The sequence below is a fragment of the Schistocerca gregaria genome, chromosome 5 (genome assembly GCF_023897955.1).
Source record: "Schistocerca gregaria isolate iqSchGreg1 chromosome 5, iqSchGreg1.2, whole genome shotgun sequence".
In the NCBI taxonomy this organism is placed as follows: domain Eukaryota; kingdom Metazoa; phylum Arthropoda; class Insecta; order Orthoptera; family Acrididae; genus Schistocerca; species Schistocerca gregaria.
Window position 1 is genome coordinate 659,137,437 of NC_064924.1, and position 27,629 is coordinate 659,165,065.

General features: G+C 41.3%; 1 protein-coding gene across 3 annotated transcripts in view; it reads right to left on the reverse strand.

Moving 5' to 3' along the window:
- The window catches only part of LOC126273187 (optineurin), a 158,633-nt gene that overhangs the window by 78,249 nt on the left and 52,755 nt on the right, over nt 1–27,629 (reverse strand). For all 3 annotated transcript variants that reach the window (XM_049976706.1, XM_049976707.1, XM_049976705.1), the window contains 3 exons: nt 22,887–23,017; nt 7,950–8,021; nt 6,139–6,468 (listed from right to left, as the gene is read on the reverse strand). In XM_049976706.1, coding sequence (XP_049832663.1) covers nt 6,139–6,468; nt 7,950–8,021; nt 22,887–23,017 — 533 coding nt within the window. The remainder of the gene's footprint in view (nt 1–6,138; nt 6,469–7,949; nt 8,022–22,886; nt 23,018–27,629) is intronic.

Below are 27,629 nucleotides of genomic sequence, written 5' to 3' on the forward strand. Positions count from 1 at the left end.
TGGCATTTCACAAAACATTATACGAGTAATTGACAATGAATAAGATAAACTGACTCAGATGTTGAGAAGGTCAACCGAAAATTTTGTTTATATGATTCTGTAGCTCAATGCAACACTCAACACAGTTACAATTGTAAAAAAAACGATGATGTATTTCTCAAATAATGCAAAAATTCCAGAATGAGATTTTCACTCTACAGCGGAGTGTGCACTGATATGAAACTTCCTGCCAGATTAAAACTGTGTGCCCGACCGAGACTCGAACTCGGGACCTTTGCTTTTCGCGGGCAAGTGCTCTACCAACTGAGCTACCGAAGCACGACTCACGCCCGGTACTCACAGCTTTACTTCTGCCAGTATCCGTCTCCTACCTTTCAAACTTTACAGAAGCTCTCATGCGAAACTTGCAGAACTAGCACTCCTGAAAGAAAGGATATTGCGGAGACATGGCTTAGCCACAGCCTAGGGGATGTTTCCAGAATGAGATTTTCACTCTGCAGCGGAGTGTGCGCTGATATGAAACTTCCTGCCAGATTAAAACTGTGTGCCCGACCGAGACTCGAACTCGGGACCTTTGCCTTTCGCGGGCAAGTGCTCTACCAACTGAGCTACCGAAGCACGACTCACGCCCGGTACTCACAGCTTTACTTCTGCCAGTATCCGTCTCCTACCTTCCAAACTTTACAGAAGGTCTCCTGCGAAACTTGCAGAACTAGCACTCCTGAAAGAAAGGATATTGCGGAGACATGGCTTAGCCACAGCCTAGGGGATGTTTCCAGAATGAGATTTTCACTCTGCAGCGGAGTGTGCGCTGATATGAAACTTCCTGCCAGATTAAAACTGTGTGCCCGACCGAGACTCGAACTCGGGACCTTTGCCTTTCGCGGGCAAGTGCTCTACCAACTGAGCTACCGAAGCACGACTCATGCCCGGTACTCACAGCTTTACTTCTGCCAGTATCCGTCTCCTACCTTCCAAACTTTACAGAAGGTCTCCTGCGAAACTTGCAGAACTAGCACTCCTGAAAGAAAGGATATTGCGGAGACATGGCTTAGCCACAGCCTAGGGGATGTTTCCAGAATGAGATTTTCACTCTGCAGCGGAGTGTGCGCTGATATGAAACTTCCTGCCAGATTAAAACTGTGTGCCCGACCGAGACTCGAACTCGGGACCTTTGCCTTTCGCGGGCAAGTGCTCTACCAACTGAGCTACCGAAGCACGACTCACGCCCGGTACTCACAGCTTTACTTCTGCCAGTATCCGTCTCCTACCTTCCAAACTTTACAGAAGCTCTCCTGCGAAACTTGCAGAACTAGCACTCCTGAAGGAAAGGATATTGCGGAGACATGGCTTAGCCACAGCCTAGGGGATGTTTCCAGAATGAGATTTTCACTCTGCAGTGGAGTGTGCGCTGATATGAAACTTCCTGCCAGATTAAAACTGTGTGCCCGACCGAGACTCGAACTCGGGACCTTTGCCTTTCGCGGGCAAGTGCTCTACCAACTGAGCTACCGAAGCACGACTCACGCCCGGTACTCACAGCTTTACTTCTGCCAGTATCCGTCTCCTACCTTCCAAACTTTACAGAAGCTCTCATGCGAAACTTGCAGAACTAGCACTCCTGAAAGAAAGGATATTGCGGAGACATGGCTTAGCCACAGCCTAGGGGATGTTTCCAGAATGAGATTTTCACTCTGCAGCGGAGTGTGCGCTGATATGAAACTTCCTGCCAGATTAAAACTGTGTGCCCGACCGAGACTCGAACTCGGGACCTTTGCCTTTCGCGGGCAAGTGCTCTACCAACTGAGCTACCGAAGCACGACTCACGCCCGGTACTCACAGCTTTACTTCTGCCAGTATCCGTCTCCTACCTTCCAAACTTTACAGAAGGTCTCCTGCGAAACTTGCAGAACTAGCACTCCTGAAAGAAAGGATATTGCGGAGACATGGCTTAGCCACAGCCTAGGGGATGTTTCCAGAATGAGATTTTCACTCTGCAGCGGAGTGTGCGCTGATATGAAACTTCCTGCCAGATTAAAACTGTGTGCCCGACCGAGACTCGAACTCGGGACCTTTGCCTTTCGCGGGCAAGTGCTCTACCAACTGAGCTACCGAAGCACGACTCACGCCCGGTACTCACAGCTTTACTTCTGCCAGTATCCGTCTCCTACCTTCCAAACTTTACACAAGCTCTCCTGCGAAACTTGCAGAACTAGCACTCCTGAAAGAAAGGATATTGCGGAGACATGGCTTAGCCACAGCCTAGGGGATGTTTCCAGAATGAGATTTTCACTCTGCAGCGGAGTGTGCGCTGATATGAAACTTCCTGCCAGATTAAAACTGTGTGCCCGACCGAGACTCGAACTCGGGACCTTTGCCTTTCGCGGGCAAGTGCTCTACCAACTGAGCTACCGAAGCACGACTCACGCCCGGTACTCACAGCTTTACTTCTGCCAGTATCCGTCTCCTACCTTCCAAACTTTACACAAGCTCTCCTGCGAAACTTGCAGAACTAGCACTCCTGAAAGAAAGGATATTGCGGAGACATGGCTTAGCCACAGCCTAGGGGATGTTTCCAGAATGAGATTTTCACTCTGCAGCGGAGTGTGCACTGATATGAAACTTCCTGCCAGATTAAAACTGTGTGCCCGACCGAGACTCGAACTCGGGACCTTTGCCTTTCGCGGGCAAGTGCTCTACCAACTGAGCTACCGAAGCACGACTCACGCCCGGTACTCACAGCTTTATTTCTGCCAGTATCCGTCTCCTACCTTCCAAACTTTACAGAAGCTCTCCTGCGAAACTTGCAGAACTAGCACTCCTGAAAGAAAGGATATTGCGGAGACATGGCTTAGCCACAGCCTAGGGGATGTTTCCAGAATGAGATTTTCACTCTGCAGCGGAGTGTGCACTGATATGAAACTTCCTGCCAGATTAAAACTGTGTGCCCGACCGAGACTCGAACTCGGGACCTTTGCCTTTCGCGGGCAAGTGCTCTACCAACTGACCTACCGAAGCACGACTCACGCCCGGCACTCACAGCTTTACTTCTGCCAGTATCCGTCTCCTACCTTCCAAACTTTACAGAAGCTCTCCTGCGAAACTTGGAGAACTAGCACTCCTGAAAGAAAGGATATTGCGGAGACATGGCTTAGCCACAGCCTAGGGGATGTTTCCAGAATGAGATTTTCACTCTGCAGCGGAGTGTGCGCTGATATGAAACTTCCTGCCAGATTAAAACTGTGTGCCCGACCGAGACTCGAACTCGGGACCTTTGCCTTTCGCGGGCAAGTGCTCTACCAACTGAGCTACCGAAGCACGACTCACGCCCGGTACTCACAGCTTTACTTCTGCCAGTATCCGTCTCCTACCTTCCAAACTTTACACAAGCTCTCCTGCGAAACTTGCAGAACTAGCACTCCTGAAAGAAAGGATATTGCGGAGACATGGCTTAGCCACAGCCTAGGGGATGTTTCCAGAATGAGATTTTCACTCTGCAGCGGAGTGTGCACTGATATGAAACTTCCTGCCAGATTAAAACTGTGTGCCCGACCGAGACTCGAACTCGGGACCTTTGCCTTTCGCGGGCAAGTGCTCTACCAACTGAGCTACCGAAGCACGACTCACGCCCGGTACTCACAGCTTTACTTCTGCCAGTATCCGTCTCCTACCTTTCAAACTTTACAGAAGCTCTCCTGCGAAACTTGCAGAACTAGCACTCCTGAAAGAAAGGATATTGCGGAGACATGGCTTAGCCACAGCCTAGGGGATGTTTCCAGAATGAGATTTTCACTCTGCAGCGGAGTGTGCACTGATATGAAACTTCCTGCCAGATTAAAACTGTGTGCCCGACCGAGACTCGAACTCGGGACCTTTGCCTTTCGCGGGCAAGTGCTCTACCAACTGAGCTACCGAAGCACGACTCACGCCCGGTACTCACAGCTTTATTTCTGCCAGTATCCGTCTCCTACCTTCCAAACTTTACAGAAGCTCTCCTGCGAAACTTGCAGAACTAGCACTCCTAAAAGAAAGGATATTGCGGAGACATGGCTTAGCCACAGCCTAGGGGATGTTTCCAGAATGAGATTTTCACTCTGCAGCGGAGTGTGCACTGATATGAAACTTCCTGCCAGATTAAAACTGTGTGCCCGACCGAGACTCGAACTCGGGACCTTTGCCTTTCGCGGGCAAGTGCTCTACCAACTGAGCTACCGAAGCACGACTCACGCCCGGTACTCACAGCTTTACTTCTGCCAGTATCCGTCTCCTACCTTCCAAACTTTACAGAAGCTCTCCTGCGAAACTTGCAGAACTAGCACTCCTGAAAGAAAGGATATTGCGGAGACATGGCTTAGCCACAGCCTAGGGGATGTTTCCAGAATGAGATTTTCACTCTGCAGCGGAGTGTGCACTGATATGAAACTTCCTGCCAGATTAAAACTGTGTGCCCGACCGAGACTCGAACTCGGGACCTTTGCCTTTCGCGGGCAAGTGCTCTACCAACTGAGCTACCGAAGCACGACTCACGCCCGGTACTCACAGCTTTACTTCTGCCAGTATCCGTCTCCTACCTTCCAAACTTTACAGAAGCTCTCCTGCGAAACTTGCAGAACTAGCACTCCTGAAAGAAAGGATATTGCGGAGACATGGCTTAGCCACAGCCTAGGGGATGTTTCCAGAATGAGATTTTCACTCTGCAGCGGAGTGTGCGCTGATATGAAACTTCCTGGCAGATTAAAACTGTGTGCCCGACCGAGACTCGAACTCGGGACCTTTGCCTTTCGCGGGCAAGTGCTCCACCAACTGAGCTACCGAAGCACGACTCACGCCCGGTACTCACAGCTTTACTTCTGCCAGTATCCGTCTCCTACCTTCCAAACTTTACTGTAAAGTTTGGAAGGTAGGAGACGGATACTGGCAGAAGTAAAGCTGTGAGTACCGAGCGTGAGTCGTGCTTCGGTAGCTCAGTTGGTGGAGCACTTGCCCGCGAAAGGCAAAGGTCCCGAGTTCGAGTCTCGGTCGGGCACACAGTTTTAATCTGCCAGGAAGTTTCATATCAGCGCACACTCCGCTGCAGAGTGAAAATCTCATTCTGGAAACATCCCCTAGGCTGTGGCTAAGCCATGTCTCCGCAATATCCTTTCTTTCAGGAGTGCTAGTTCTGCAAGTTTCGCAGGAGAGCTTCTGTAAAGTTTGGAAGGTAGGAGACGGATACTGGCAGAAGTAAAGCTGTGAGTACCGGGCGTGAGTCGTGCTTCGGTAGCTCAGTTGGTAGAGCACTTGCCCACGAAAGGCAAAGGTCCCGAGTTCGAGTCTCGGTCGGGCACACAGTTTTAATCTGCCAGGAAGTTTCAATGCAAAAATTGATGTCTTTGTAAAGAGAAAACAGTAGGGGAATATTTTTTACAGATATAAAGCCCCAACAAAATGCACAACCGATTTTCTTTGTAAAGTGCAATGTTAGAAATGTGAGAAAGGGCAAATAATTACTGCTGTATGTTGTGCTTCTATTTTCAATACATACTAATAATGATTGGTACATTTTCTTCTATTACCCGGTCACAATCAAAATATCATGTACTTCCAATTATTTGTGTATGTGATTTGTTTTGATATTATACTTATTCTGTAGGTATGTGGCATTCAAAAATTAAATTTTTACAGTAAATTCTTTCTTACTCAAGGGTGGGTGCATTATGACCATACAAAATCAACAATTACTTATTTTCCTTGTGGCCCAGTATTTCTCTATGTATCCTTTTAGATCGGTATTTCTCCACATGTGCATCTGTTTTCATTGCCTGGTCTGTCATTCTCTTGTTCCTCAAAACTGTGTGCGTGAGAACAAGCGCATGTGTGTGTGTGTGTGTGTGTGTGTGTGTGTGTGTGTGTGTGTGTTTGTGTGTGTGCGTGTGTGTGTGCTTTTGCTAGGAAAACATCAAGAGCTCAAAAGCTAGTGTGAATGGTGTTTCCTGTTACATGTTTCTATAAGCTCCATACATCATTCCTCTATGGGGAAGTATTGTACATTAACTAGCTTAATGACATTTTGTCCAATCTACTATTTCATTCCTTTACTTCCATTATTGTTTTCAGAATATCTTGTTTAAGTGACACAATGCTGATAACAGTACTTACATGATTTGATCTGGAGAGCAGCTCTTCTCTTTCCAATTCTAACTTATGACAGTTCACTTTCAGCTCTTCTAGATCAGCCTTTATATTATCCATTTCTTTCTCTAATCGACTTTTTTGGGCACTCAGACGCTCATTGTCCATTATTAGCTGCCGTTTTGATCTTTCTGCTGCTTCAAGTTGTTTATTCAACTGCTCTACAAGACTGCTCAACTCTAGTTCTTTCTTACTTGGTGTTCCACATTCTGTTTTTTCTCCCTTTGCACTTGATGCTGCCAGCCTTTTCTCCAATTCTGCTGTCTTTTTCTTAAGCTCAGCATTTTCAGCTTCCAGCTAAAATGCAGCAAAACACAAAATCACTGTCAAAAAACACATCAAACAAAAGCCCAAAAAATTCTTGAATGATCAGTCAATGAAAAAATGAGGCACTGATGTAAAACACGAAGAAAAAAATACTCATTGGCTCAAAAACAATCTAATTTCATTTCAAAAGGTAAACATTGCAAGGTACTTGGAACCCACTTGTCTTAATTAGAAAATGAGCAAGAAACGCATTTTTGGTCACAAATAAACTGATGAAATGAAAAGAAACTACATAAAACTGAGTGAAGATGCCATGATGAAATAAAGATGTAACTGCCTTAACAAGAATTCACTGCTTTCTTTGGAATTGTAATTATTACATTCTTTTTGATGTCTGAGGGTGTTTCACCTGTCTCATACGTATTAAACATCCAGTGGAGAAGTCGATAAAAAACGTGTTCACACTGTCAGTATGTAAAATTCTCCGATGTTCTGAGCACTTTTGCAAACAGCCTTCCTCAATATGTTTTTCTGACTGCTGAATGAGGAAAAAAGCTGTAGTTCTTATATACTGAATGAGAAAAACTGTAATTTCTGGTGGAATAGGCTGTTATCCTAATCTGATAGGGTATTGAGGATGAGGAGGGGTGTTAAGACATCCTTTGATTGGTGTTTGCTTTATTTCTTCCCACTGGTGGAAATAGGTGAATGAGAAATTGATGGCAGCTGTGGCATAGCGCTGTTTACTTGCTGCCAAGTGCCAGCTGAGGTGGGCCAGTGCTCTGTATGCCTACGGCCACTGCAGCCTCCTACAAGCCTGCGTGTGGTGCTTTGCGAGAGCTGTTGTGATTTAGCATTGTTAAAGCTGGCAGACAAAATGCTTGAATTCTGTACCTGTCCTCTGTATTCATCTTGGTGGGTTGCTTGGATATTTGTATCACCTCTCTAATCTTCCTTCTCAAGTTAGTGTCTGCTACAGCAGTGCACACGCTTCTCATAATAATAGCTGTCTGACGCACTCATCTTCATGTTCTGTCACCATCAACTAGATGTGTTGTCTTAGACAAACATATCTTTCATGTTCAGATAGCTCTGAACGATTTTTAGTCTTGTTTATGTGGCTGTGAACTGTGCAATATCATTTTCTAATTAGTTTTAGAGGAGGAAAATTAGGGAGGCAATAGAAATAGCCAAGTGACCCGCAAACATGAATAGAGAGGATGGGTACAGATTTCCAGTGTCTTGGCTGCTGGCAGTAACAGTGCTATAGAATGATAGCTCTTACACGCACACCCACACGCACACCCACACGCACACCCACACGCACACACACACGCACACACACACGCACACACACACGCACACACAATGGGGGAGGGGAGGGGAGGGGAGGGGAGGGGAGCTGCATTCTTCTGCTCAATTATATGGGATATCATACAATAACATCACAGTCAGGTAACTGCTTCAGCCATTATGGCATATAAAAATAGAAATCTAATGTGCCTGCCTACCTGCAATTCATGGTCACTTCCTCGTTTTGATTCCTCAATGTAACGTTTTAGCTCCTTGTTTTCTGCAATCAACTGAAATGTAAATAAAACACTCATAAATATTCCATTCATAGCAAGATAAAGAAGTAGAAGATACACATCAGTTAGCTCTCTCTCTCTCTTTCTTTCTTTCTTTCACACACACACACACACACACACACACACACACACACACACACACACCAGCACCACCTCAATAACTCAACAAGTAACATGCCGAGGACCACAAAACTGCAGAGACAACTAGACCATGAAAAGTGTGCATACCTTGTAACAAGGATGGAAATGCTTTAGATAGGTAGGTAGGTAGGTAGATAGATAGATAGATAGAGAGAGAGAGAGAGAGAGAAATAAATGCAAATGGAGTATTAACTAGAAACACTGTGATCGTCTTCTTCAAGAAATGGGCCTTATTCTCAAATCACAACATGTACACATTTTCAGGAACACTTTGTATGTTTTGTTGTTTACTTGTGGAAGTTAACACTCAACCGCCACCATATTGATCTCAGAGCAGAAATGCACTGTTATACATTCGAGTGTAAACTTATTTTACAATTTTTTTGAAATTACCAAAGTACTAACGCCTTACTACTTGCACATTACATTGACTTAATAAGAGTACTGAAGGTGTATAAAACCTGAAGTATATCTGTGATCCTAATGTTGTGGTCTCCTCTTGTTACTTACAAGTTAAGTTCTGCCACATTTGCATTTAGAAACATTGCATACCTTTGGGAGAGACAAATCACTATGCTGATATATTTTGCATATTTTCATTCAATAATGTCATATGGAATAATGTTCTGGGGTAACTAATCTTTAAGAAAGAAGGCTTTCATTGCTCACAAATGTGCTGTAAGAATAATATGTGATGTGGTGGTCACCCATGATCGTCTTGAAGACACCTGTTTAGGGAGTTGACATTCTGACTACTGCTTTACAATATATTTATTCCCTCATCAAGTTTGTTGTAAATAATACACTACATTTCCAAAGGCACAATGATGTACACAATTACAATACCAAAAGAAAAGTGACATTCATCATTACTCCACATTAAGGTTGTCTTTAGCACAAAAAGGGGTGCACAATCCTACAACAAAATTTTTTTATCACTTATGCAGTGACATAAAATGTCTGACAGACAGCAAAGTAAAATTTGAAAACAATCTGAAAAGTTAGTCCTTGACAACTTCTATTACATGGAAGATTTCTATTATTGTAATGTGTAAAAGACAGTGGATAGGAATTACTAACTCACTGATGCCTCCTCTGCCTTTTAAATGTTCAGTGTTTAGCCATATTTACAAATTAATTTGCAATGTGAATGTAAAATCACTCATTCCAAATCATGATTTATTGTGCAAAATTATCCATGAAAATAACTAACTACGCTTTTAGACAAACAAATCTTCCTTCGGAAATATAAAACAGGCATTCACACAAACAACTTGCACAGACAAGGCCATTGTCTCTGGCTATGTGGGCATGTGTACATGAGTTACGTTTACATGAATATTTGTGTTTTCTATTTCTGATGGAGGACGTTTTTGTTCAAAAGCTTAAATGGTTTAGCAATCTTTTCATCGTGTCTGTCTATGTCTCAACAGCCACTCTATGTGGTGAGTAATAATCTATCCTTTTCCTAATATTGTTGTTATTCCATCCTTAACTTTACAATGTTTGATTAAACCTATACTCTGTAAGTCCTGTTACAATGCTTGGTGGAAGGCACTTTACATACCACCATAATTTTGTCTCTTTCTTGTTATGCAAGTCAATGGTATGCAGAAAAAACAAAACAACAGTCAGTAAGATTCCATATGAGGTTGAATTTCACTGACTTTTAGCAGCATGAACATTCTGCAAGATGTATTTTGGAGGAAGTGGTACACTGCTTAAATCTTATTGGCACATGTGTTCTCAGAATTACAGATCTCTACACAATGAACAACACCTCTATTGTAGCAACTGGCAAAGGAGTCAGATGAGCATCTGTGCGCTGCACTTTCACCTACTAACATGATGAAACAGGCTGGCCTTCCTTTGCTCTTTTGCTTGTCCTCAGTTGATTCTACTTGGAAAGGCTCCCAGACTGTCAAGCAATACCCAAGAATTTGTCAAATGACGGTTTTGTAAGCTACCTGATTCCGGGGTGAATTATACACCTTTAGAGTTCTTCCAATTAATCTCATAGAGGCTACTGTCTTTCATAAAACTAGTTTTATTTGGTCATTATGTTTTAAATCTCTGCTTAACTTCTTACTGGCATTTACACACGTGACAAAACTTTACTTGCCTTTGTAAGAAGTTTCTAACAGTACCACAGAAGCAGGGCGAGTTTTTTCCAACTCCCACAACTTTACTCACACATCTGTTTGAAGCATATTGTACAATATTCTTGACATTTATATTAAATGAATGAATTTTGGAGAGATTGAAAGGGACTTAACATGGATGTCACCAATCCCTTTTTTACTTTTATAATCAATTAAGTTTTCCAGCAGAAGGAGGATGGACTACCAATTTGATCTTTGCACCATCATCTGAGGCAGAGAGCCATGTAAAAAGCAAAAGAAAGGAAAGAAAATATGAAAAGGTAAGTAACTGTAATAATGTAGTAGAAGTATGACAGTCCCCCTCTCCTCCCAAGTCCAGCTTGCAGTGGAGGCTGTGGAATCCCTACACAACATTTGAGCTTGAAATGGTGAAAGTGTTTTGCACCACATTATTAAGGAAGGTTAGCGAACTTCTCTTTTTATTAATTTTTGTTGACATAACCACTGTAATTTAAGTAATTCATCTGTAATGCTGCGTTACTACCCCACTACTTCGCATGTCAATGGAGATTTACAAACTTCATTTTTGAACAAAATGAGGTCCACCCCTCTGACAACAAGATGTTCCAAAATTTTGCTATGAACATTTACCTCACAACCCATATGTTACTTGGCAGAAGCAGATTTAGTGTTTCTGTGCTAACCATCAGAGTGCGTCATGCAACTTTTTTTCCCCAACGGGGGTTTGTAAAAGAAGTCATTTATTTGCCATCTCTGCCAACAATGTTGACTTAATTAAAATGCCTTCACAGCTGTGGTGAACTTGGTCATGCAAGATGCCTTTCACTGGGTTCGGGATGAATTAAGTTGTTGTATGGATGTTATTGTAACAGTTGGAGGGGACACAATACTTCCACAGTACCAACATAATCAGATTCAAGTTACATCACTGACATATCATTTATAGTTTTAAAGCTGCGGTTTACTCTTCTTATATTTGAATCTTTAATCAACAGAAAGACCAATGGACTATATTGAAAAAAGGAGGGAAAAGTAGGGGAACATAACACTTCAGATACTACAGCTTTTAAACAGTGGTTTGTGGGTTGTACTTTTTAACTGCATTGTGTTAGTCTTTCACGGAAGTATTAAAATTAATATTTCCTTTGTATGTAATACTCTGAACCAGCCTTTTCTTCGCTAATGTAATATTTGGGGTGACTCAAAAATGCTTTACAACTTTGGAATGATATGAATTCTGCAAAACTGTTCAACATAATTTCAACACTGAATATGCTAAAGAACCAACAGGCAGGCCTACAATTTACTCTTTGCACAAAAACTCTGTTGAGACGGGTAGTTCACTGTGACATGATATATCACCAGAGCACCTACGTGTTGGTGGTTACGTCTAACAGGTTAGGGACAGCTTTGCCCACAGCCCACAAAAATCACTGTGACATGCATCTTGTGAGACTGGCAATCCTCAAAAAACTGGCAAGTACTGCGTAGACATTTACACTTGCAAACACACAGATTCACAATGGCAGAGCACATTAGTGACACAGATAAGGTTGCTCACAGGGAATTGTGTGTGGAAATGTTGCATCAGATACAGGACAATGAGACATTCGTTACACAGCAATCTTCAGCAATGAGTCAACAATTAATATCAGTGGAATGGTGGACACCCACAACTGCCGATCATGGGACAGCAAAAATCCACATGCAACCCTGGAACACCTTTGTGACAACCACAAAGATAATATGTTTTGAGCCCATAGCAAACTGAAAGTGTACAGACCTTTCTTCTTCTTGTTCGAGAAAACTGTCACGCGTACTGTGTGTCTGGATATGCTTGAAAACTTAATTCCACAGATCGATGAAGATGACCAAGACAGGGTGATTTACTACCAGCAAGATGATGCAACATCTCGTTTCCTCATGGAAGTTGAAGGTTTCCTTGGTAATGGTTTCCCAGGTTGGTGGACTGGTTGTAAAGGGCCAATCACATGGCCACCTCACATCCCGGACTTGGCACCACTTGATTTCTTTCTCTGAGGTTTCATTAAAGGCTGTGTGCATGTTCCTCCTGTACCAAACAATTTAATTTATCTGAAAAATTGAATCTACTCTGCCGCTGCACAAGCTATGCCTGATTTGCTACAAGTGATGGAAGAAATTGACTACTGGTGGGATGTTTGACAGATCACAAATTGTAGACACATCGAACCAAAATAAAACTTAACACCTTTATGTGAAACTTCAGGTTCTTTGCTACAAAATGACACAGCTTGCAATTCTGTAAGTTATCCTAATAAGTGAAATTTGGTGGCAGGAGGAACAAGACTTTTGGTCAGGTGAATACAGGGTTATAAATACAAAATCAAGTAGGGGTAATGCAGGAGTAGGTTTCATAATGAATAAAAAAAATAGGACTGCAGATAAGCTACCACAAACAGCATAGCGAACGCATTATTGTGGCCAAGATAGACACGAAGCACACGCCTACTATAGTAGTGCACGTTTATATGCCAACTAGCTCTGCAGATGAAGAAGAAGTTGGTTAAATGTATGATGAGATAAAAGAAATTATTCAGGTAGTGAAGGGAGACGAAAATTTAATAGTCATGGGTGACTGGAATTCGAGAGTAGGAAAAGGGAGTGAAGAAAATATAGTAGGTGAATATGTATTGGGGGTAAGGAATGAAAGAGGAAGTTGTCTGGTAGAATTTTGCACAGAGTATAACTTAATCATAGCTAACACTTAGTTCAAGAATCATAAAAGAAGGTTGTATACATGGAAGAAGCCTGGAGAAACTAGAATATATCAGATTATATAATGGTAAGACAGAGATTTAGGAACCAGGTTTTATATTGTAAGACATTTCCAGGGGCAGATGTGGACCCTGACCACAATCTGTTGGTTATGAACTGTAGATTAAAACTGAAGAAACTGCAAAAAGGTGGGAATTTAAGGAGATGGAACCTGGATAAACTGAAAAAAACCAGAGGTTGTACCATGTTGCAAGGAGAGCATAAGGGAACAATTGACAGGAATGGGGGAAAGAAATACAGTAGAAGAAGAATGGGTAGCTTAGAGGAATGAAATAGTGAAGGCAGCAGAGGATCAAGTAAGTAAAAAGACGAGGGCTAGTATAAATCCTTGGGTAACGGAAGAGATACTGAATTTAATTAATGAAAGGAGAAAATACAAAAATGCAGTAAGTGAAGCAGGCAAAAATGAATACAAACATCTGAAAAATGAGATCGACAGGAAGTGCAAAATGGCTAAACAGTTATGACTAGAGGACAAATGTAAGGATGTAGAGGCTTATCTCACGAGGGTAAGATAGATACTGCCTAAAGGAAAATTAAGGAGATCTTTGGAGAAAAGAGAACCACTTGCATGAATATCAAGAGCTCAGATGGAAACCCAGTTCTAAGAAAAGAAGGGAAAGCAGAAAGGTGGAAGGAGTATATAGAGGGTCTATACAGGGAAGATGTTCTTAAGGACAATATTATGGAAATGGAAGACGAGGTAGATGAAGATGAAATGAGAGATATGATACGGCGTGAAGAATCTGACAGAGCACTGAAAGATCTGAGTCAAAAGAGTAGACAACATTCCATTAAAACTACTGACAGGCTTGGGAGAGCCAGTCCTCACAAAACTCTACCCTGGTGAGCAAGATGCATGAGACAGGCGAAATATCCTCAGACTTCAAGAAGAATATAATAATTCCAATCCCAAAGAAAGCAGGTGTTGACAGATGTGAAAATTACCGAACTATCAGTTTAATAAGTCACAGCTGCAAAATACAAACGCGAATTCTTTACAGACGAATGGAAAAACTGGTAGAAGCCGACCTCGGGGAAGATCAATTTGGATTCCGGAGAAATGATGGAACACGTGAGGCAATACTGACCGTACGAATTATCTTAGAAGAAAGATTAAGGAAAGGCAAACCTACAGTTCTAGCATTTGTAGACTTAGAGAAAGCTTTTGACAACATTGACTGGAATACTCTCTTTCAAATTCTGAAGGTGGCAGGGGTAAAATAAAGGGAGCGAAAGGCTATTTACAATTGCAGTTATAAGAATCGAGGTACATGAAAGGGAAGCAGTGGTTGGGAAGGGAGTGAGACAGGGTTGTAGCCTCTCCCCGAAGCTATTCAATCTGTATATTGAGCAAGCAGTAAAGGAAACAAAAGAAAAATTCAGAGTAGGTATTAAAATCCACGGAGAAGAAATAAAAACATTGAGGTTCGCCGATGACATTGTAATTCTGTTAGAGACAGCAAAGGACTTGGAAGAGCATTTGAACGGAATGGACAGTGTCTTGAAAGGAGGGAATAAAATTAACATCAACAAAAGCAGAATAAGGATAATGGAATGTAGTCGAATTAAGTTGGGTGATGCTGAAAGAATTAGATTAGGAAATGAGAGACTTAGTGTAGTAAAGGAGTTTTACTATTTGGGGAGCAAAATAACTGATGATGGTCAAAGTAGAGAGGGTATAAAATGTAGACTGGCAATGGCAAGGAAAGCGTTTCTGAAGAAGAGAAATTTGTTAACATCGAGTATTGATTTAAGTGCCAGGAAGTCGTTTCTGAAAGTATTTGCATGGAGTGTAGGCATGTGTAGAAGTGAAACATGGACGATGAATAGTTTAGACAAGAAGAGAATAGAAGCTTTCGAAATGTGGTGCTACAGAAGAATGCTGAAGACTAGATGGGTAGATCACATAACCAATGAGAAGGTATTGAATATAACTGGGGAGAAGAGGAGTTTGTAGCACAACTTGACCAGAAGAAGGGATCGATTGGTAGAACTTGACCAGAAGAAGGGATCGATTGGTAGGACATGTTCTGAGGCATCAAGGGATCACCAACTTAATACTGGAGGGCAGCATGGAGGGTAAAAATCGTAGAGGGAGACCAAGAGATGAATACACTAAGCAGATTCAGAAGGATGTAGGCTGCAGTACGTACTGGGAGAAGTGGAAGATGATGAAGTTTGCACAGGATAGAGTAGCATGGAGAGCTGCATCAAACCAGTCTCAGGACTGAAGACCACAACAACAATCTTAATAAATTTCTATATCATTCCAAAGTTGTGAAGTCATTTTTGACTCACCCTGTGTAATGCAATGAATTCACCTACAAGTCAATCCCTTTTACTATATCTCCCAGTTTGCAAAATCCCATGATCAGACCTCAGGTTGGTTGATTTAATTCCACAGGTGCTGTTGCTTCCTTGTTCCATTACTATTATTAAACATCTAAAAATTTGTAAATCCTAAATCAAAATAATGAAATTTAAAATAATATCATTTATTTTTCAGTCCCATTTACACATTTTTGAATACATGGCTAGTTTTGATCTGCTTACATCATCTTCAGATCTAAAAATAAAACTACTTATATACTGTCCGCCATTTTATAAAAGTAGAAAAGCATTGTACATAAATGTAGAATTTACGTACAGAGTTGTGTCAGCAACCTATTATGTCTGTGTCAGAACCACTCATCAGAGTACTGTGGTATACATCTGGTAATGGTAGTAGTGGTAGTGGTAGTGGTAGTGGTAGCAGTAGTAGTTGTAGTAGCAGCAGCAGCAGCAGCAGCAGCAGCAGCAGCAGCAGGAATCGCCATCTTATTCAGTCCGAAGACCGGTTTGATGCAGCTTTTCCATGCTACTCTATCCTGTGCAAGCTGCTTCATCTCTTGACTAACTACTGCAACCTGTATCCTCCTGAATCTGCTTACTGTATTCATTTCTTGGTCTCCAATCTATGATTTTTACCCTCCACTCTTCTCTCCAGTATTGAACTGGTGATCCCTTGATGTCTCAGAACATGTCCTGTCAACCAATTCCTTCTTCTAGTCAGGTTGTGCCAAAAATTTCTTTTCTCCCCATTTCTATTCAGTACCTCCTCATTAGTTATGTGGCCTATCCATCTATCTTCAACATTGTTCAGTAGAAGCACATTTGAAAAGCTGCTATTCTCTTCTTGTGTAAACTGTGCATGTTTCACTTCCATACACGGTTACACTCCATACAAATACTTTCAGAAAAGACTTCCCGACACTTAAACCTATCCTCAATGTAAATATGTTTTTCTTCTTCAGAAAAATCTTTCTCACCACTGCCAGTTTATACTTTATATCATCTCTACTTCGACCACTATCAGTTATTTTGCTGCCCAAATAGCAAAACTCGTCTAGTATTTTAAGTGTCTCGTTTCCTAATATAACTCCCTCCACAGCACAACTTGATTTAATTCAATTACATTCCATTAGCTTCGTTTTATTTTTGTTGATCTTCATCTTATATCCTCCTTTCAAGGCACTGTCCATTCCAATCAGCTGCACTTCCAAGTCCTCTGCTGTCTCTGACAGAATTACAATGCCAGAGGCAAATCTAAAGTTTTTATTTCTTCTCCCTGAAATGTAATTCCTATTCCAAATTTTTCTTTTGTTTCTTTTACTGCCTGCTCAACATACAGATTGAATAACATCAAGGATAGCCTACAGCTCAATCTCACTTCCTTCTCAACCACTGCTGTCCTTTCATGTCCCTTGACTCTTGTAACTGCCATTTGGTTTCGGTACAAACTGTAAATAGCCTTTCACTCCCTGTATTTGATCCCTGCCACATTCAGAATTTGAAAGAGAGTATTCCAATCCACATTGTCAAAAGCTTTCTCTATGTCTACAAATGCTAGAAACATAGGTGTGCCTTTCGTTGATCTATTTTCTAAGGTAAGTCGCAGGGTCCCTATTGCCTCACGTGTTCCAACATTTTTACGGAATCCAAACTGATCTTCCCAGAGGTTGGCTTCTACCAGTTTTTCCATTTTTCTGCAAATAATTCATATTAGTATTTTGCAACTGTGACTTATTAAACTGATAGTTTAGTAATTTTTCCATCTGTCAGAGCCTGCCCTGCTTTCTCTGGAATTGGAATTATTATATTCTTCTCAAAGTCTGAGGGTATTGCACCTATCTCATACATCTTGCCCACCAGATGGAAGAGTTTTGTCATGGCTGGCTCTCCCAAGGTTGTCAGCAGTTCTAATGAAATGTTTTATATTCCCAGGACCATGTTTCAACTTAGGTCTTTCAGTGCTCTTTCAAATTCATCATATGTCCCGTCTCATCTTCATCTACATCTACACTCTCTTCCATTTCCATAGTATTGCCCTCAAATATATCTCCTATGTACAGACCCTCTATATACTCCTTCCACATTTCTGTTTTCCCTTCTCTGCTTAGTGCTGAGTTCCCACCTGAGTTTTTTATATTCACACAGATGGTTCTCTTTTCTCTAAAGGTCTCTCTAATTTTCCTGTAGGTGGCATCATCTCTCACCTAGTGATATATGCTTCTAAATCCTTACATCTGTCCTCTTGCCATTCCTGCTAACGCATTTTGCACTTCCTGTCAATCTCATTTTTCAATGTGTGTATTTTCTTTCACCTGCTTCCTTTACTGCATTTTTATATTTTCTCCTTTCATCACTTATATTCAGTATCTCTTGTGTTACCCAAGGATTTCTAGTAGTCCTCATCTTTTTACCTACTTGATCCTCTGGTCCCTTCTCAATTTCATCTCTCAAAGATACCAGTCTTCTTCTACTGTATTCCTTTTCTGTTTTTGTCAATCCTTCCCTAAGACTCCCTCTGAAACTCTCTACAACCTTCGTTTCTTTCTGTCTAACCAGGTTCCACCTCCTTAAATTTCTAACCTTCAGCAGTTTCTTCAGTTTTAATTTACACTTCATTATCAATAAATTGTGGTCAGAACCCACATCTGCCCCTGGAAATGTCTTACAATTTAAAATATGGTTCTGAAATCTCTGTCCCATCATTATATAATCAATCTGAAACCTTCCGGTGTCCCAGGTCTCTTCTGGGTAAAGAACCTTATTTCATTATTCTTAAACCATAATCTGTGAAAAATTCTACCAGGCAGCACCTCTTTCGTTCCTTTTATTCAATCCATATTCACCTAGTATTACTCCTCCTCTTCCTTTTTCTAGTATCGATTCAAACCCTTTATGTCTATTAAATTTTCGTCTGCCTTAACTACCTGAATAATTCATTTTACCTCATCACACATTTCTCCAGTCTCCATCATCTGTGGAGCTAGTTGGCATATAAACTTGTACTATTGTGGCGGTGTGGGCTTCGTTTCTATCTTGGCTACAATAATGTGTTCACTATGCTGTTCATAGTAGCTTATCTGCATTTCCATTTTTTTATTCATTATTAAACCTCCTCTTGCATTAGCCCTATTTGACTTTTTATTTATACCCTTGTATTCACCCTACCCGAAGTCCTGTTCCTCCTGCCATGCAACTTCACTAATTACCACTATACCTAACTTTAGCCTAACCATTTCCCCTCTTATATTTCCTAACCTACCTTCCCGTTCAAGGAATTGGGCCCTACTTGCCCAATTAAGGTATCGGGCATTCCATGTTCCAATCCATAGAACACTAGTTTTGTTTCTCCAGATAACAACAGCCTCCTGAGTAGTCCCCACCTGGGGATCCAAATGGGTGGGGGGGAGACTATTTTACCACCGGAGTGTTTTACCTAAGGTGATGCCATCATCATTTAGCCGTTCATAGAGCTGCATACCCTAGGGAAAAATTATGACCATAGTTTCCTCTTGCTTCCAACCTTTTGCAGTATCAGCATAGCAAGGCCATTTTGGCTGACGTGACACTGCCAGATCAGTCAATCATCCAGACTGTTGCTTCTGCAACTACTGAAAAGGCTACTGCACCTCTTCAGGAACCACACGTTTGTCTAAAATACCCCTCCACTGTGGATGCAGGTATGGTATGGCTATCTATATTGCTGAGGCATGCTAGCCTCCCCGCCAATGGATGGATCTGTGGTTCATTGGGGGCAGGGGAGGGACGGCATAGTAACTTGTGTAAAATAAAAAAAAAGCAAAAATCATGTAACAATTATCATTAAAATAATAAGAGTTTAGATTGGGGGGTGGGGGGTGGGAATAATATAATCACAACAGATTTACAATCGGTAAAATATTGTAGACCTTGTTTAACACGAGAGGGTCTTACGCTAAGATTATAAAAAGTAAAATTACTAGTAAAACCAGTAAAATATTATGAGTGTAGAATAATTGATGTTTAAACAGTGAAAGGCATAAAATAGTAGAATTACACACACTAAATTATTTAAAGCACCTAAAACTGATTTAATCAACTGCCTTAAATTATTAAAGGTGTAAAACATTTAAAGTATAAAACTGTAAATGGTATAAAACAATAAAATTGTAACCCTGAAACTAGGTGCAGCAGCTAAAATCACAGGGAATAGGACATGATGGTCATACTTAACAGCATCTGTCTCTGTCTGATGGCATTGAACAGCAAACTGTTTTACAATATGTATGGAAGCCAGTCTGCCTGCCAGCTTGCTGCTAGGATGGTATGTGAGCCGATGCGCCCCACTGTCCCTTCGCAGTGTACGAGGCTGTTGCTCACTCACATGCTTTGTTGAGATGAATGACTGGAAGAGGGCTTCAAAATTCTAAAAAAATTACTATTAATAAAATAAATCTGCTGATTTAATGTGTTGCAAGACTTTTGTAAATGGTGTGTAAAAATCGCAATTTCTTCCAACATTGTCAGGAGGTGAACCCTTAGGTTCATTGCGTTGCACTGCAAAATTCATGTCAATGGTTCCAAAAGCATGATTTGATATTAGAAGATGTTCACCAAGCTACGCTTTATTATTGCAAATTGAAACAGCTAACAGCTCTTTGAAATGTATTTCAAATATCCTGCCTTCCTGGCCAATGAAAGCTATTGGACAGTTTTCACACTTTATCTTAGATATACCTGCTCCCGGGTATTCTAAGGTTTTTTTCTTTTTTTTTAAAGTGGTGTTTCAACCTGAAGCAAAGAATGTTATGAACCTCAAATCCTATATGCAAACTGGTACTACGAAAGGCTGCCTAGCTATTACTTCCGACACACATCCTTTACAACACATGGGCATACACAATTTTATCTTTCTGTTCACCTGTTAGTGTACTAACATTGATTTTATATTATTGCTGCCTTTTAATTTTCTGTAGCAACATTGTTAGTGTTGAAACTGAATACCCATTTAGCTTACTGCAACATGTTTTATAAGAGTAACTTCTCTGATACTATGTTTTACCAAACGTAATTTGGTATGCCCATAACACCCCTCCCTCACTGTTCAATACTCTTGATTTTCTAACAAAAATTTATTTACACAATCTTACTTTTTATAATTTCAGTGAAAGCATCTCTCTTTTTACCCAAGTTACTGAAGGTTATACCAAATGTAAATCCCTACCACTCCTCCCACTCTATCATCTTTCCCCTCTCCCAATTCCCCTTGCTCCACTTTTCTCCCCCCCCCCCCCCCCCCCTCTCGTACAGTTACCTTAAAACATGGGCCACAGTTGCATACTTGAGTACTCTGATGTGTGGTTCCGACACAGATATGATGGGTTTCTGAGGCAACTACATATATAAAGTCTGCATTTATGTACAATACTTTTCTCTTTTTGTAAAATAATAGACAGTAGATGTAATTCTTCAGCCAGACAGTAGATGTTAGAATTTACTTTTTTTAAAAATCTGAAGATGATCGAGGGAGATCAAAAATAGTCTTGTATTTTAAAAATGTGCAACTGGGACTGAAAAATAAACAATACATTCCTATTATTTCAAATATCAATACAGATACCACTGTCTAACAACAAATATGTAATAATGCTAGTGGGTCACTTTATGAGTAACACAATGATTCTTCCAGAATGAGATTTTCACTCTGCAGCGGAGTGTGCGCTGATATGAAACTTCCTGGCAGATTAAAACAGTGTGCCCGACCGAGACTCGAACTCGGGACCTTTGCCTTTCGCGGGCAAGTGCTCTACCAACTGAGCTACCGAAGCACGACTCACGCCCGGTACTCACAGCTTTACTTCTGCCAGTATCCGTCTCCTACCTTCCAAACTTTACAGAAGCTCTCCTGCGAACCTTGCAGAACTAGCACTCCTGAAAGAAAGGATATTGCGGTAGCTCGAGTCTCGGTCGGGCACACGGTTTTAATCTGCCAGGAAGTTTCATATCAGCGCACACTCCGCTGCAGAGTGAAAATCCCATTCTGGAAACATCCCCCAGGCTGTGGCTAAGCCATGTCTCCGCAATATCCTTTCTTTCAGGAGTGCTAGTTCTGCAAGGTTCGCAGGAGAGCTTCTGTAAAGTTTGGAAGGTAGGAGGCGGATACTGGCAGAAGTAAAGCTGTGAGTACCGGGCGTGAGTCGTGCTTCGGTAGCTCAGATGGTAGAGCACTTGCCCGCGAAAGGCAAAGGTCCCGAGTTCGAGTCTCGGTTGGGCACACAGTTTTAATTTACCAGGAAGTTTCATATCAGCGCACACTCCGCTGCAGAGTGAAAATCCCATTCTGGAAACATCCCCCAGGCTGTGGCTAAGCCATGTCTCCGCAATATCCTTTCTTTCAGGAGTGCTAGTTCTGTAAGGTTCGCAGGAGAGCTTCTGTAAAGTTTGGAAGGTAGGAGGCGGATACTGGCAGAAGTAAAGCTGTGAGTACCGGGCGTGAGTCGTGCTTCGGTAGCTCAGATGGTAGAGCACTTGCCCGCAAAAGGCAAAGGTCCTGAGTTGGAGTCTCGGTCGGGCACACAGTTTTAATCTGCCAGGAAGTTTCAGAATGATTCTTAATGAAGTACAGCCTTTAAAAGTCCTATGTGTTATACTGGAATTCATGGCATGCTCTACATATGAGACATGGTCATTATTTAAGTAAAGACAGATGTGATGTGGCCCAAACTGTTTTAATCCCAATCCATGAAGATGGTCTGTCACTGAACCCGGTCGATATTTGAGTTTTAAATTTTAAAAAAGAAGCAGCTGACAGTCAAACATGCATTTTATACATACTTGATGGCTGTTAGTAGTTACTTCCAAAAATGTTCTTCATGAAGACTTGTAGTATACAAGTTTTGCCCTTCTCATGGCATTCATTCCCAGCCACAAACCCAACACACATTGCGTTTTGTCACAGTCTCTTACATCAGCAGATTTACCCGTTTTCCTTTATACACCGTTGGTCAAATAGGTTGTGTATATGAAGCATTGTTATATAGCTTGCACACACGTTATGTACCAGAAGTATTAATGAATAACTTTGATCTGCATATATAGTTGATGAACTTATATAGTTGTTGAGTTTAAAAAAACCATTGCTAATCAGTATGCATGCCTATTCCTGTGTAATTAGAAAGACTGCTAGGAAGCTGAATCTCATTTCCATGAAGAGCATTTGAAAGAAAGCTTGTTTTACTGTGTTCCTACAATTACAATTCTCATCTCTTCTTCTGAGGAATTAAAATTGAACTTAATTTTATGTTTGTACAGAAACAGTGAATTTCAGATTCAATTATAACAAAATAGTGGGACAAGTTTCTGTTAATATGTACATGCAGAACCATGAATTCTGACAGAAATATTGTACACTTCAGTTAAAACTCAAAAAGAATAAACTGCCCAATAATAACCACTGATCAGGAATTACCTTCATTGTGAACTCCTTATTTTCTGCAAATTTTTCATTATTCTTCTGTTGCTGCTTTGAGAGTTCTTCCTGCCATGTTAGTAATATCTGGTAATTACGTTTCCAGCTTAGGTTATTCTGGAACAACAGCTCTGAAAAAAAAGAAAAGATCTGTTCAGACTTTTTACACAAAAACATTTTGTTCAGGAAACATAATAAATAGTGAACGGCAATCACATCTACTTCTTAGCCCTGACTTGTTTGCTTAACTTGAATCCAAATATGACGTAATAAACACTTGGATCTAAATTTCAGGCGAAATTCAGTATGGAATGGGTAGGAACTAAGAATGTTTAAGAATATAACTCCAAATATTACTGGCAAAACATCACAAAATTACATCAACGGGTACAACAGAGGTATCACAATGAAACTCCATGAATGATAGTGCCATGGTGGTAAGTAACAACATAAGAGATGACACTATTAGTCATTGCATGTGTGTTTGCAGTTTTAGGATACCATCCACAAAGATTTTTGCAAGAGAGATACAACTACTTCGGAGTTCCGGCATCCATTTCGTATATGTTGAAAATAAAGGAGCAGCCTCCTCATAAACATTCAACAACACTGGTTTATCTCCACTCACAGTAAACCATTTTCAAAAATGAATTTTCTAATGCCAAATTGTTCAGTTTATTCATTTAATAAACCACACACGTGAAGTTGTTGAAGTTTTCAATGCAAAGACTAATTTGATGCAGTTCTAAATGCTAGTCTGTCCTGTGGATGTCCCTTCATTTATGTACAACTATTGCAGCCTATATCCTTTTAGCCAACTACAGCTTATCTGTCAGCTAAACACATTCAACAAAGTAGTTAGGCAATAACTTTTTATTTTTAAGCCCGAACACCATGAAATGAAAAATCTAAGTCAAGACAATGAATAGCAATAAAAATCAAAGAGTAAAGAAGACTGCCCATGTGCTCACCATCACAGAATAACGCTGTGCTTTACTGCATATACACAGATGATCTGGAAACCCTCATAACCCCCCCCCCCCCCCCTCCCCCGACTACCAATATACAGGGTCATCACTTTAGCCAATTACAGCTTATCTCTGTCAACTAAAGAGATTCAATAAATTTTCGTTCCACATAGACACTATTTTCCATGACTTACACACACCTTTCCTTCCTTCCAAAACTGACCATTCCTTGATGCCACATTATGTGTGTCTATCAATCTATGCCTTATTTTTAGTCAAGTTGTGCCACAAAGCTCTTTTCCTTTTCATTTGCTATCTGGTCTATGTTATCTAATCTTTAGCATTCTACTGTAACACCACTTTCAAAATCCACTTTTCTCTTCTTGCATGTACTGTTTGTCATGTTCCATTTCCATAAAAGGCACAACTTCAGACAAGTTCTTTCAAGAAAGACTTCCAAGCACTTAAACTTATACTCAATGTTAATATATTTTCTTTTTCATAAGAGATTTTTTTATTTCCAGTCTGCATTTTATGTCTGCTATACTTCTGCCATGGTCAGTTATTTTGCTGCCAAATAGCAAAATTTGTTTACTACTTTCAGCATCTCAGTTTCAGATCAAATTCCCTCAGCAGCACCATATTTAATTCAGTTAGACTCCATTACCATTGTTTCAGGTACCTTTGTAAATGTTAATCTTACAATCTCTCTTCAAGAAACCATCCACATGATTCAAGTAATTTTCCAAGTCCTTTGCCATATTTTACAGAATTAAAATATTCCGAATGAAGCCTCAAAATGTTTTTGCAAAAAGCAAATTTATGCTATCAGAGGTACAGTTTTATGTTTATACTCTACTGGTTTCAGTCATTACTATCATCTTCAAGAAGAAAAACATTGTACATAAATGGAACACCCATGCATTTCCATCATATATGAGCCACACAAATACAGAACATATATAATTTTCATAATAGTCTGTCTCAACACAGTCCATATAAACATGCTGTGCCTTGGCACAATTAGATTCATGCACAATTGGTGATAAACCAACACTTAACACTGTCTGCTTGTTACACTTCAAATAGTCCACCAAAGGCACCTGGGCTGGCTGGCCACTGGCCACTGTCTGCTATGAGCCACACGATTAGTGCACACGACACAACATCCACCGTCCCAAGCACCAGAGCCCTCTGCTATATAAGCACAATGCAGCAGGTACTCACCTTCAGACTGTGTTCTTATTGTCTACTTGTGTCAGCTTATACGTTTGTTGTTCATTTGTATGTGGAAGATTAAGTGCTGGTTAATTATGGCTGCACTGTTGTTAACATCCTTCATTATGTTACGACATTTTCCTTTACATAGTCCTCCTTCCAACTTTCAGACTTCACTTCTTTGCTTAGTTACTTGCACACCACCTGTGCCTTTGATAGTCATAATCCTGCTTCTCATTTCCTCAAAGGTTTCTTTAATTTTATTATAAGTGGCATCCATTTTTCCTACCTACATGCATGCTTCTGGAAGTTGCATTTCTTCTCTAGCCATTGCTACACTGTTATTTTACTCTCTCTCTCTCTCTCTCTCTCTCTCTCTCTCTCTCTCTCTCTCTCCCTCTCCCTCTCCTGCATTCCTTTGTGCCTGCATCATTTAATATCTTGTATGTTATCCCCGGCCAGGACTTCTGCTGTATCTTGTCTTTTAGGCTAGTATTCCCTCTGCTATCTTCATTATTTCATTTTTTTTTTTCAAACTTACCCATTTATCCTCTACTGTATTTATTCCCCACCCCCAAATTTGGGTGATCATTGATTAATGCTGACTTTCTGTGAAACTTTCAACAAACTCTGGTTGTTCCAATCTATCCAAGTCTCTTCACTTCGTTCCCTAGCTTTTTGAAATTTCTTCTCCTTTAATCTGCATTTCATAACTGATTAATGATGGTAAGCTCTATTCCATTTACCTTTCTTCAGAGTTAAATCAAACTCTGCAATGCTTAAATTATGCTGTGTAAAAAATTCTACCAGGCACCTTCATCTTTCACTCCTTTCCCAGGTCCAGGTTTTCCCACTCTTCTATTTCATACTATTGATTTCAGTGCCCCAAAGCAATTAATTCTTCGTCTGTCTTAATTTATAGAATATTTTCTTTCAACTCAGCATATATTTTGTATCAAAATCTTCATCTGCAGAGCTAGTAGGCATACATACTTTTACTACTGTATTTGTCCATGGCTTTGGTTTATCTAAAACATGATAATCCATTCATTAAGCTGTTCATAATAGTTCAGTCAAGATCTTGTTTTCCTATCTATTATTAGACTTACTCCTACATTACCCCTCTTAGACTTGGTATTGATAATCTGGTTCTCATCTGACCAAATATCCTATTCTCTCCACCATCACACATCACTAATTTCCATAACATCCCATTTGAATCTATCCATTCCTCTTTCAAACTCCTCTCACCTACTAAGCTAGTTAAGGGATCTAATGTTTCAAATTCCAACCTCCACAGAACACAATTTGTTTTTTCTGTAGAAGATATCTCCCCTTGAATAATCCTCACCTGGAACTACGACTTATAATTTACGAGTTAAGTGTTACAGCCAAGTAACACGTTAAGTTGTTGACAGGCACATAACCAAGGATACCAAGAATTTGTTTGTATATCTCCCCCTCAAATGAGAAGCAGTTATGTGTGAGGAGGATGTACTGTCAATGCATGACCACAAGGGCACTGCGGGGCTGGGTCACCGGAGAGCAGGTAGCGGTGGCTAAACCGGCAATGCCCAATCCGCAACCTGGTCAGAAGGACCTCCTCTCGCCGAGATGGTCGGGAGGAGGTTGTCCAAGCAATTGGGAACAGTTTTACGGCCCGGTGCTTGTTTCCTTGAAGTGATGAACAAGTATCCCACCACAATGACACAAGCCTCTTACAAACAACCCCACTAATGTCAGATGACGCGACACAATGGGAGGCTGGCCGAGGCAGGAGGACTGCAGCCTTGGCTGCAGCATCAGCAGTCTCATTCCCAGGCACTCCTATATGGCCGGGAACCCACAGAAAGCTGACATGAGAGCCATCATCAGCAAAATAAAGGAGGGACTGCTGGATCCGTTGCACCAAGGGATGGACCGGATATGGAGCTCCAAGGCTCTGAAGAGCACTGAGTGAATCAGAGCAGAGTACATAAGATGAATGGCGGTGGCGGCGGGCATACTGAACAGCCTGATGGAGGGCAAAAAGCTCGGCCGTAAAGCTGTAACACTGGTCGAGGAGCCAGAATTTAAAGGTGGCGGCCCTGACGACAAAGGCACAGCCGACACCATCGTCAGTTTTGGAGCCATCAGTGTAAATAAAGGTGTGACTGGCAAGTCGCGCACGAAGTTTGAGAAACCGTGAGCAATACACTGCAGCTGCAGTACCCTCCTTTGGGAGCGAGCTGAGGTCGAGATGAATATGAACCGGAGCCTCGAGCCAAGGTGGTGTCGCGCTCTCACCCTCTCTGAAGGGGGTAGGGAGGGCAAAATCCAATTGTCGAAGCAGGCGACGAAAGCAGACTCCAGGGGGCAGCAGGGCAGACACGTACAACCCATACTGACAGTTGTGAGAATCGGCGAAGAAGGACTGATAAGAGGGATGGTCGGGCATTGACAACAGCCGGCAGGCATACCAACAAAGCAGTACGTCCCGCCAGTAGGTCAATGGTAATTCGGCAGCTTCAGCATAAAGACTCTCGACGGGACTAGTGTACAATGCTCCGGTCGCAAG